Source organism: Typopeltis vanoorti, chromosome 10 (genome assembly GCF_054136105.1).
Source record: "Typopeltis vanoorti isolate ZY-2024b chromosome 10, IOZ_Tvanoo_1.0, whole genome shotgun sequence".
In the NCBI taxonomy this organism is placed as follows: Eukaryota; Metazoa; Arthropoda; class Arachnida; order Uropygi; family Thelyphonidae; genus Typopeltis; species Typopeltis vanoorti.
This window is the reverse complement of record NC_143558.1, coordinates 84,080,171-84,092,953: the sequence shown is the minus strand read 5'-3', so window position 1 is coordinate 84,092,953 and position 12,783 is coordinate 84,080,171. Positions and strand designations below refer to the sequence as shown.

Below are 12,783 nucleotides of genomic sequence, written 5' to 3'. Positions count from 1 at the left end.
CAGAAATATTTTTTAGCCTTCAGGAAAAAAATTTTGGTGACTCCTTTAAGAGCTTCAGATGAACATTTACTGAATAGTAAATGTTCATTTTGAAGCCATAAGAATTTATGACTCCAAGCGCTTTCATTCGGCCTAATAGACTAATAAACTCACGAATCGTATGGTTTTGCGATACGTCAAATTAAAAACAAATTAAGAACACGAACCTCAAAGCTTCTGAATATATGAACTAGACATCTCCTCTATCAGATAAGTATATATAACTAACCCATTAATAATTGTGTACTAAAATATACTGCTTGGAAAGAAGTCAACGGACACCTCTACAGGCAACGTACATCGTGTCATGTAACGAGTCACATGTTTGTAGCTGATATAAATTGAAAGAATATGATAGTTCCAAGTAAGTGCAACTGTGTCCGGGTGAAATGACTACGAGAACGGAATTGACTGAGTTTGAAAGAGGCATTGTGATAGGATGGATGCCATGTTGCAGGCCTATCTGTTCGGCAAGTTGTTGACAAATTGGGCCATTCCAGGTCAACAAAGTGATATCATGCTGAGATGGAGGCGCAGAGAAGTCAAGTGCATGTGCTACCCACATTAGACGATTCATCGCACATTGAACGTTACCGTAGAGTGATACGAAGGATTATATGTAAAAACCGCCATTCTTCGGCCAACACGTTGAATGTAGACATCGACTGAAACACGAATCTGCACAAAAACATTCAGAACCGAGGGCTAACAACATGGGTTTCCATGGTGAGACCAAAATACTGAAACCCTACATTACTCGAACCAACATGCAGTGTCGTCTGTCTTCAGTGGCGCAAAGAGCGTGTACAGTGAGACATGGAAGCTTAGTAAGCTGTGTTTTGGAGAAAAGAATCAAGCTACACCCTCTATCAAGCATATGAATGGATATAGGTGAGGCGGATGCACGGTGAACGTCTCTTACCAGAGTGAGTAATTCCAACTATGAAATTCGGAGGTGGCGGTGTGATGGTGTGGTCCTGTTTTTCCTGGTTTGACCTCGGACCACTGCTTATGGTGACAGGACCATACCTCTCCTGCCAGGAGCAGGAGAGGTATGCTCCTGGCCTTCACAGAGCCCTCATCTCAACCCTATTGAATATTTGCAGATTGTTGAGTGAAGTCAACGGACGTCCGCACCAGAACAGTACAGGACCTCATTACATGCCTACATGAAGAATGGTCCAAAATTCCCATTTATAGTTATCGTGCGCTTGTGGAAATTATGCTCCATAGGACTGCAGTCATCGCAGCAAAAGGAGGTCCTACATCTTATTAATGTGGGGGGGGGTGCCATGACTGTGTTCCTCATACTATGATATCTGTGACTTCTTTCCAAGACGTGTATGGTCGGCAATCTTGGTTCCAGAGCCTTGCTGGATTAGCCGGCAGAACTATAATCAGGCAAGGCTCTGGAACCAAGGTTGCTGGAAAATCAGTAGTGTGCCTGTACTAAATATTAAATTAATAGTTGATGAAAAGAACCTAGTCCTTACCTATTCAGAGTTTAAAATACTTAATTATTGTCAACTACTAACATTTAAATCTCTGCAGTGTATGGGTGGGGTTAATTACGGGCTAATTAATGTGCTGCCTGATGATCCCAACAAACCATCCAAAAGCTTGTTGTGGAATATGTTCAAGGAAGCCAATTACTCAAATGAATTATTAGATATATGAAGAGACAAAGAAACGATATGGGATGTAATATCCCTTAACTTAAACAACTCAAATGAATGCCATTACCTTCTTGAAAATAGAGCTGTCGTCGTGAAATTGAATATCACGATGACAGCACTATGATTTCACAGACATAATGGATAGTTCATCTACAATCTGCAACAATAGCCTCACACACTTTTGCGATGTTTTTAGATATTGTGCTTGTTGAACGGTCATCCAGAATGCTCGTTGTCGTCGACAAATGTTCGTCTATCCTTGAAGCGTTTGTACCACAAAACGTTTTGCTTTGGCTCGTGTCATTATCACCGAATGCTTCCTTAAGCATTCAGTTGGTTTCTGCAGCAGTTTTGTTTTAGGTTGAAGCAAAATTGATGCATATTCTTTGCTCATTAAAATCCAGCCATTTCAGTTGGAGAATTTCTGAACCATAAAACCACGATGTTGCAAAAATGCACGTAACCGAAGAACGCAGCATGTCAGATTGTCAGTTCTTGGTATACTGGTTACAAGCATACAGCTTCCTACATTTGTTATAGCGAACTTTGCACTGTAACAACTCTTTCTCTAATGCTACTGTACTTGGGTTAATGTTCAAACAAAAAAAGTCAATCCCGAAACCACGAATAATCGTTGATACAAAGCAAAGCAGGCTGCTTTGTGTCTCTACAACTCGTAGTTTCCTTACTCCAGAGAAATATCCAACAATCGTCTGTAATTGCCTTTGGATTTTCTGCACTGAACTGCTATTCGTTATTTATCTAGTCAGTGAACTTTCTCCGTTTTGATTCCTCGCTAAGTGCCTGCATATAACTATCTGCATTATTGTTATGTTATCATCTCTAGCGTGTACAATAAGTCAGCAGAAGATTGGATCACCACAACGTACCTCTGAGGTTTCAAATTGTTTGCTCTGAACATTGAAAATGTAACTGGACTAAATATATATAGGCCTGTTGTCCTATAATAATTTTATATTCATAGGACTACTGTCCCTAATATAGCCAATTGTCTCCGTAAATCCAATGTATCCAATTTACCTAAAAAAAGATAGGAAAATATTAATGAAATATACTTTAAGCATTATACGAAAATGTAAAATAAAATCAGAAATTCTTATTTGTTCCTCATCTTTAACTCACACTGGGGCGTAAAAGTTCCATGTGATTGCAAGTTGTTCTATTATTGCCAAAGAGGAAGAAGAGTAAGCAGCCTCCTGGATGAACATGAAAAGTGTTTCCACCCCAATTACTATGGCAAGTTTGTGATAGTAGAGGAAGTCCTCTAAATCCCTCTCCATGCAAAATTAAATGAAAAAAAAAACTAAGAGGTAGATCTACAGCAATGAAACTAGTTTTAGAATCAGCATCAGCTTGACAGCCAGAAATGTTAATGATTTGTGTACAGATGAGTGTAGTGTTAGCGTATATTTTATACTTGATAATGCTGTTATGGTAATAGCGAAATGCTGAAGTAATAATTCAATCTCCATTTGTTAATATATCTCAACTGTATGGCATCTTTTACCATTAAACTTCATGATTAATTCAAGCCAGATGCTGTCACTAAATAAGTCCCTCCATAAATTGGGAGTGCTAGGGGCATAACATGTAGTAGTACACAAAAAAAAAAAAATTGAGGGGAAAGCTCTCTCTAGAACAACAACAACAACAAATGCTGGTAACTACTGAATGCGACACGATTAGATTACATTACATTTAGATATTTCAAAGTTATATTTCTATACATGGTTTACGTATTGCTTCATGAGTTTATATTCATATGCAAAATAAATCCTGGTTAATAAAGATAATGTGTTTCATCATTAACTATCATTTTAAGAAAACATGCAAAAGTGCTGCATCCTTCTGTTCACCATTTAAGGAACGCAGAAATCAAGCCATATCACCAAGCACATGCTTCTTCTCTCAAAAAGTGGGAACTTTTGCCAAAGAGAAACTAAAAAAAAAACTAGGATTACAACTGATTAACTCAGAGATCAATGAGTGGACAGATTAATCATAAATAGCCTACACTCCTATGCATCAAAAACAATCGAACATAGGAATAACAAGCGACCCGTCCTGCAAACCATCCTATTTTAATGTTACTGAAATTAGCTTTATTATTTATTTATTTGTATTTCCGTACCGCAACAACCACCACGTATTTTCCATTATATGTTTATTCCTGTTTTCGTTGCAGACAGGGTTATTCGTCAAACATCATAATCTGTATAATACTCAAAACTTAAAATTAAAATTCATTTTTCCTAGATATCAGCTAGAAAGAAGAATATTTCAAGAACTTCAAGATTTAAAACGTGCACAACTAAGAAATCCCAGAAGCCAAGAAAATGCGGCTGTAAAAGAGATGGTGGACAGGTTTCGAAAGTACGTCATGATCCGAGGCATGAAAGATTTTCAAGGAGCCTACATTTACAGGAATTATGAAGGATTTCTATATGGTAGGACAAATTCAGACCCCATTATATCATTAAATATATTGCTATCTCCCCCCCTCCCTCCCCTCCCCCTCTTTCTCTCTCTTTCTCTCTCGCTCTCTGGAGACAGATTTGACAAATCATTGTTACATCATTAAACCTTAGTATTAGCATAATATTTGGTCTTTCTTATGTTAATGATGCTTTAAATTAATGTATTAATGTTTGAATCAATTTCGTGCAAAAATTATTAATCCCAAATCAACCAAATGAAATTTTCAGAAGGAAAAGAGGTAAAAAAATTTCTTTAGTAGAAATAATAATAATAATTTTTAACACTTCATTTTGTTTGCATACATATAATAATTACGTTATAAATTAGAGAAATTACAAAATTTAAAGATTATAAAAATTACATTGATTTCTGAAATCTTTTTTACACAGTTACAATAATCGTCTTTAATGACATTCCAGCTTGTAATTTTTACAAAATTCAGCAATGAGTGCTGCATATGTGATTCATTTTCTACATTGCATTTCAGTTAAAATTTTGATAATAATACTTTTTTGCATATACTGTATATATATAACACGTGTTCTTCTAATATAACAATGAAGATTACACGGAATTTTTGAATAATGGATATTTTTTAAAAACATTTTATTGTCTCAGATACATTACATACATATTTTTTAATAATAATAATAATTTAGTACATATGATACATACATCACATAGTTTGATTACGTATGATACAACATTACATACATTTGTTTACATATGAAACAACATTACTTACATTTGTTTATGTATGATACAACATTACATACATTTCTTTACATTTGATACATTCATGTATTCTGATAATAATAATGATAATTTTTTTTCGCAATACTAATTATAATAAGTTATAACATATGATACATACATTACATACTTATCATTACATATGATACAACATTACATACATTTGTTTACATGTGATACGTACATTACATGCATTTCATTACATATGATACATTTATTATTTTATTTTTTTTTTTTATTTTTTTTTTTTTTATCTTGGATGAGATGAGATGAGATGTATTTTCTCAGCTTTCATCCTCGAGGCTTATTTGTGAGCTTATCTGAGGAGGACACCAGTTATTATTTATTTTTTTTTATTTTTATTTTATTTTTTTGCTGTGTTGGGAAGCTATGAAATTAAATCTATGTTTAATTGGCTCGATTTCCACTGCAGCCGTTGATTGAGAAATTCGCACACGCACACGCACGCACGCACGCACGCACACACACGCACGCACACACGCACGCACGCGCGCGCACACACACACACACACACACACACACACACACACACACACACACACACACACACACACACACACACACACACACACACACACACACACACACACACACACACACACACACACACACACACACACACACACACACACGCGACAACTTGGAATGTCTTGATGCGTCGCTGAACTGGAAGCCTGAACGAATATATTGTGTTTCATTAAGTTTGTATGGTATTTTAGGTGCGTATTTCTTGTTCATAGTAAGTCCTTAGAGCTCTTTTCAGGCTATTGTAGTTTGTAAGATTTCTGTATTCAAAAGGTAATTTGTTTATCATGTCTGGGATGTAGAAGTTTCGCGTGGCCTTTCCGTAATGATTATTGTATTTATATATGATATAATTAGTAGTCTGAGGTCTTGTTATATCTTGTTATATAATGTTGAATAGAAATATATATACGGTATGTATTTCTGATTGTCCTGTAGTTGGCATCGAAATAATGTTTTAGCAAAGCTGCATAGTGACATAAATGTTTTGCTGTCAGTATTTTGTGTTCTGACATTGCAGTATATAAAGTCGTTATTTTCCCTTTGTTCCCAAAAGAACAATTTTATCATTTTGTACTGTAGTGTTTTTAGGCGTGTGGGAAGAACTATGTCTTTTAACCTGTAGAGTTTGCCAGTTATTGTTCGGAGTTTGTTATGTAGATGGTTTATGTGACTATTCTAGTTCATATCTGCGTCGAAGTAAATTCCAAGGTATCGTATTGTTTCAACCTGAGTGGTTGTAGCGGTTTTGCTGTTCTGTGTGTTTTTTATGTTGAAAGTGGATTTTGGATGGTTATATATTTGTTATCAACTGGTCAGTGGATTTCTGAATATCATTAATTTTGTCTTTTCTGAGTTTAGGTGTATGGAGTTTTTCGTGAGCCAGTCTGTGATCAGATTTATGTCATGTTGCATATTTGTTTGGACTGTGCTTGCGTTATTATAGATGGATATTATAGCTGTATCGTCTGGGTATTGGAATATCTTACCTTTGAGAGGTAGCTGATTAATATCGAGAGGTAGCTGATTAATATCGTGCGTGTAAATGTTGAATAGATTTGGGGAGAGTACAGCTCCCTGTGGTACTCCACAGGTTACTGGTAGCTCTCTGCTTCGGTTTGACGCGATACTTGTGAAATGCTTTCTATTTTGAAGGTAGTTTGTAAACCACCTGTGCAGAGGCCCGTCTTCCAACATGCCTCATCTTTTCTAACAAGGTTTGATGTGTGAGTGTATCAAATGCTTTAATTAGATCAATAAAGACTACCATGGCAATTTTGTTTTTGTCTAAGGCGGTATTAATTACGTCTGTAAAGTCTTCCAAGAGAGATGTTGTTTCCTTATTTTTCTGAAAACCATATTGTGTTTTGGGGATAATATGAAAGGTCTCTGTGTATGCTGAGTTTCTTCAGTATGATCCGCTGTATAATTTGATTGATAATTGGTAATGTTGCTACGAGTCTGTAATTGCTGATTAAATTTCTTTTTCCATGTTTGTATATGGGTGTGATTATGGCGGTCTTTAGCATACTTATAATAATAATAATCCGCGGTATATGCAGGCCTTTTAAGGTCTACGACTGGCCTGACTGGCTTCCATAACCATAATTTTATTACAATGTGGTTAGTCTTACCTTAATATATACACATATTTGTGTGCATATTGCGTGTGTTTTCCTAACCGGTTTTCTTGAATTCGGGACGAAAAACCCGAGTTTTCAGGAGAAAAATCTTTTTACCTCTGTAAGAACGGGTTAACTTAGTTTGAATAGAAAAGCCCTGATAAGGGTTCTTCGCGTCCAAGACGGGATTCCAACCGAAGCACTTCGTCGAAACATGTTGAACAATGATGGTTCGAAGTAGCAGATAGTAGCAGAGTGGCCTATAATTCGGAATATACGAATTATCACGATGTTCTTATATATCATATCACCCTTTCCCTCCGTGTATAAGATACTGTATAACTCGGGATTCTAACTCGGAAAAATTTTCATCAAGCCGTTGAAGGTTTGGTTGTTCAAGTACATTCCGTATCTAACTAATGTACGTGAAACTTTTCATGAAAAAAATTTATCGATATTACAGCATAAAAAACGAAGCACACAGTACCCTGGTCTACAGCAGAGCTACGTAATTATCTATCATGTTATAAGAGATGCACTATGTGCACTACTGTGCGATGGATGATTACATAGACATCGTCATCATCAACAAGGTTCTGAAAGGTACAGAATATTATGATAGTACTACATGAGAAAGTTACATCATTACTAACTTCCTTTCGACAATTTTCCTAAAAATTAATCTGTTAGCTGTCCACATTCCAATTATATCATAATTCATATTTCTTTATTCTAAGGCACTTTTTATTGTATCAATCCACCTAGATCTTAGTCTTCCTCTGGGTCTTTTTCCTGCCAACCTGGCAGGAAAAAGACCCAGAGGAAGATGATCCTGCCATTGATGTCATCTGTTCACTACTACCCTAATCTTTCTCAGAACTCTCATATCTGTAGTCTCCAGTCTTTGATCAAGCGTTTCCTTTCTAACCCAGCACTCAGATCCATACGTTGGAATTGGTTTGAACCAATTCTAACTTATGGATCTGTTTTGTATACCTAGTTTAGTGTTTTGAAAAATTCTCTTTTATTCCATATAAATGTATCCAGTTGACTTCCTACCATACCAGCTTTACTAGTTCTATCGTCTATTTCCATATTTAATTTTTTATCTTCTCTTTATAAAGTATACCTAAATAGCTGAAATGTTTTACTTATTCTATAGGTTCTCCCTTTCCAGGTCATGTTGAAATGTTCGGCCTATTTTCATAGTCTGTGTTTTATTGCTGATTTTCATACCAAATTTATCAGCAGTTATTCAGTTTAATCATAGAATCTTGCAGACTTGTACTGGATTTGTTTAGAAGTATAGCATCATCTGCATAAAGTAAAGAGCTGAGGCTAACATCTCCAATTTTGATATCAGGTTTAATACCACTTGCCTTCATAATATGATACATATAGATGATGAATAACAGTGGAAATAATGTACATCCTTGTCTCACACGTGACTGAACATCGAACCATCTACCTGTGTCTCCTTCAATTCCATCTGCTGACTTACAACTCGAATATGACCAAGTATTACTCACATAATGTCCCATTTACACCATATAACGTTTTGAACAGCTTTTCTCTTGGCACTTTGCCGTATTCTTTTTTTCCAGATCTACAAAACTTAAATGCAGATCCTTGTCATATTCCTATGACTTCTACATAAATAGTGGAGAAGTCATGGGAATTAAATGTTCTTAAAGTGAACATTCATCCTGACACCCTCTATTTGGATTGAATCTAGCTTGTTCTTTTCCAAGCCTCTCTTCCACAATTTTTAGTATACTTGCATAAATGTTACCATGAACACTCAGTAGGAAATTAGCTCTGTAATTCTCACATTCAGGTTTTTATTTCCTTTTTTGTAGATAGGCACTATGAGAGCTCTACTCCATCATCCGGAATTCGAGCCTAAGACCAGGCCTTCTGAATTATGCAGTTTATAAAACTTTTATATCCATATATTTGAGACTTTCTGTCGAATACGATCTTTTCTAGCTGCCTTTCCACATTTCAGGTTTTAATGGCTTTTCTGCTACAAGTATCGGTATGTATTTCTGACTGCATTCCAGCTGAGTGCTTTCTACCATCATGCTGTCATCGCTTGTTTCATTTAGCAACCTTTCAAAATAATTACTCCAGATATCTAGAATATCTTTATCATCTCTGATTCCTTTTATAGGCCTCTTCCCTCCATTTTTAATAGCCTCCAGAATATTTTGTCACCTTCCTGGTGAATATTCCTACCAAAGTCTTCTAGTGATTTTTGTTTAGCTAGATTTACATAGCGCTTCACTTTCTTATAGTTTTCTCTGTATTCTCCAAGAGCACAAGCTGACTTACTTGTAAGAAACTTTTTATATGCTTTCTTCTATTCCATCACTGTCTCTTTAACTTTCTGGTTTCACCACGGACCTCTGATTTTTATATCCTTGCAGAAAATCTGACCACATGCCTTTCCGGCTATATCAACCAATGTGTTCTTCAGGGTTTGATACTGAATCTCCAACGTTGGAGATTCAGTTTTTGTTTTCAATCTCTATTCAGTTTGATTTTTGTTTTCGATCTCTATCAACGGTTAGAAGTGCTATATCAAGGAACACAAACTGTTGGTTGATATAGCACTTCTAACCATTCATATAAAAACAAGCGATATGTGCGATGTAATAGGTATTAGTGATAGTCGATTTGCTATACATATATAAATACCATTATATTTGACTACGTATTTGTACTAAAATATTCTGACTACAATATAGAAACTAAAGAGATTTATTTGCTATCAGACTAAGAATGATAACAAATAGCTATTATTGTTTTTTAACCGACTAGAAAAACAATGTTTCTCTTCGAAATTTAAAATGTTTCTAAAGTGACAGAGAGCAATACGAGAAACGACCTTGGCAGAAGAGTTGCCTTGATATCATCCCAATACTTAGAGAATTAATCGCGAACTCTGCCAGAGGGATATGCTCGCCTTTTATTAGTACTTTTGGTTAAAAGATCACACTGAGATGACAGCTTTTTCTTAAGCGCTTTTGCCCTCTTTGAGTTTCTGCTGGAGTAAAATGTTATAGACAACCAAACAAGTCAATAATAATAATAATAATAATAATAATAATAATAATAATAATAATAATAATAACAACAACAACAACAACAACAACAACAACAACAACAACTTGGGCTATGTGGACTGGAAAATAAGTTACAATGAAGATAGATTTCGCCATATATCTGACAAAATCAATTATCTTCGATTTTAAACATAATATCAAAAAAGAGCATATAAAGAATGCACAGCATTGTATCAAAACAACACTGCTGTATGGAAGTGAAGTATGAACAAGGAAAGGAATTAAGAAAATAATTATTGTTTGAGAAATGAAATAATGTATATTAAAAACAGCAATTTATACAATAAGAGAGGAAGGGGAAGGAAATAAAGACATGCTTAAATAACTAAGTCCGACACCAATAATAGATAGAATACAGAAATAGCCTGTATTCCTTCTAAAATAGAAATAGAAAAAGACAGACAGATTACTTAGAAAGTATGCTGTACGAAAAACATCCAACATCCAGAACGATAACAGATTGTGCATCGGTACGAATAAGAAATAGAGGAAGACCAATAATTTGTTGGTTAGAGTACAATATATGTCATTTCACTTAAATAGGTGAAATGATAAAGGAAATGTTCCTGCGTTATTTCTGATGAGAACCAACAGCTAATCAGGCTACAAACGAACTCCCTCAAAAAGCAGCGATAAAGCATAGCCTCTTGGAGGAAATTCGTTGTCTTTTAATAGTACAACACCAAGCAAATCTGTTGCATGAAGCTATACTTCTCGTAAGCTATGGTAAAAGCCAATATTGTTTTGCTCATTGGCTATAAAGAAATAATGGATATTTATTATCTTCGTTTTTAACAGAAAGTGCGTGTTTTCTCATACCATAAAAGAGAAAACTCGAGTTAGTAGATCTTATTTTGCATAAGTCATGCAATAAATCTCATTGTTTTACTTTTAGTAATGTATATTTTCTTAGTTACGAAAGTTATTTACGAAAACTTCAGTAAATACACTAATCATGGATAAGCCAAGAGTTAGTCAATAAATAAATAAATAAATAAATAAATATAAATAAAATGAAATAAAAATAGTTCCTGAGATTTTTTTAGCAAAGTGTTTCTGGAAACGACTTTATATTTATATCCGTGTTGTTTTTCGCATATTTCTCGACTCGTACCTGCTTTCATGAATGACTAAATTCACTTATTCATAACGCAGGTACCAGTCAACGAATATTTCTGAAATGTTGGTGTGCATACACAAACGCTGCTTACCAGCGTCCCCACGACTTCTCTAAAATCAAATATAATAAACTAATTTTAAAAAATGCATTTCCGTATTTTAAAAAAGAACATCTGTACTTTTTTTTTCACTATTTGTAGATCAGCTACGGTACCTATCATCTTTAACATTTGGAGAACCAGCAAAGGTATGTATCAGTTCCTTGATTTAAATTTCTATTTTTAATAAGACCTAAAAAAGGTATTTAATTAACATGTCGAATTAAAAGGAGAGGGGGAGAGAAACTACAAATCCAATATTAATATGAAAGTGGGTATTCATAATGAAGAATTCAAAAAAAGTGTGCGGCAGTTTACTAGGAGCACGCACAGATTTGTTCGAATCTTGAATCACGCAGTTGGCATTGTGTATGCACTAAACCGGTGTGCACCATAGCTGGACGCGCTGCTCTCGTATATCGTATGCCGTTAGTATAATAAATCTCAATCAGAGATTTACTCTCGTAGAAAAGAACCATCTAATGGCAGTTCTGTTTTCTCAATTCTTAGTTCAAAATTTCAGTGAATTTGTTGGTGACAGTTTTTTCTGCAACCAATCACTGGAAACCTATAACACATTAGTACTATGTGTAGAGTAAGCGATTAGACAGATTAGGAAACCAGACTAAAGGTAATATTTTTCAAATAGTTTAAGGATTCCAAGAAGCATTGTGATAACGTTATACAGGTCGATGTAAATCATCTACCATTTAAAGCTTTCTTTTCACAAGCAACCCTGCCATAAATCTGCCAGCCTGGTTGGCCAGTAGATAGCATATCCACTCAAAAGGTGGCAGGTTCTAATCCCACTGTGGGCATGGATTCTTATGCATGTCTAGAATCTCCACTCTCCCTTCATCTTTTCCCATGATTAGACTAAAAGTTACTTTCTCTGCAATAAAGTAAATTCAGTTTACAATATATTGCTTGATTCGGGAAGTAGTCACAAATTGGTGCAATAAATCATAGTTTATTCCAGAGTAACTGGTTATCTAAAAAAGTAGAATTCTGAAATAAGTCCACCATAATTACTTTAATTAATTATAATTGTTATTTACATTATTCATTATATTAATATTATTTATATTTTATTATATTTTACAATTATTATTATCAGCAAATCCAAGCCAATCTAAAATTTTCTTTCCTGCTGAACGCTCTTCAGCCAGTCATGCTCCGTCTCGTGCCTTTGGCACTTGTGCCAAATAGAACGCATATATGATTTCTACTCTTCTTTTCCTTGGACTGACTACTATTTTCACTCTTCTGATCCAGACACCTGCTAGAACCGAATAACGAAAAT

General features: G+C 34.9%; 1 protein-coding gene across 1 annotated transcript in view; it reads left to right on the top strand.

Annotated features, from left to right (window-relative positions):
* The window catches only part of LOC150102554 (uncharacterized), a 33,082-nt gene that overhangs the window by 9,341 nt on the left and 10,958 nt on the right, over window positions 1–12,783 (top strand). The window contains exons 2-3 of the mRNA XM_090398702.1: window positions 3,993–4,183; window positions 11,583–11,629. Of these exons, the coding sequence (XP_090254828.1) occupies window positions 3,993–4,183; window positions 11,583–11,629 (238 nt within the window). The remainder of the gene's footprint in view (window positions 1–3,992; window positions 4,184–11,582; window positions 11,630–12,783) is intronic.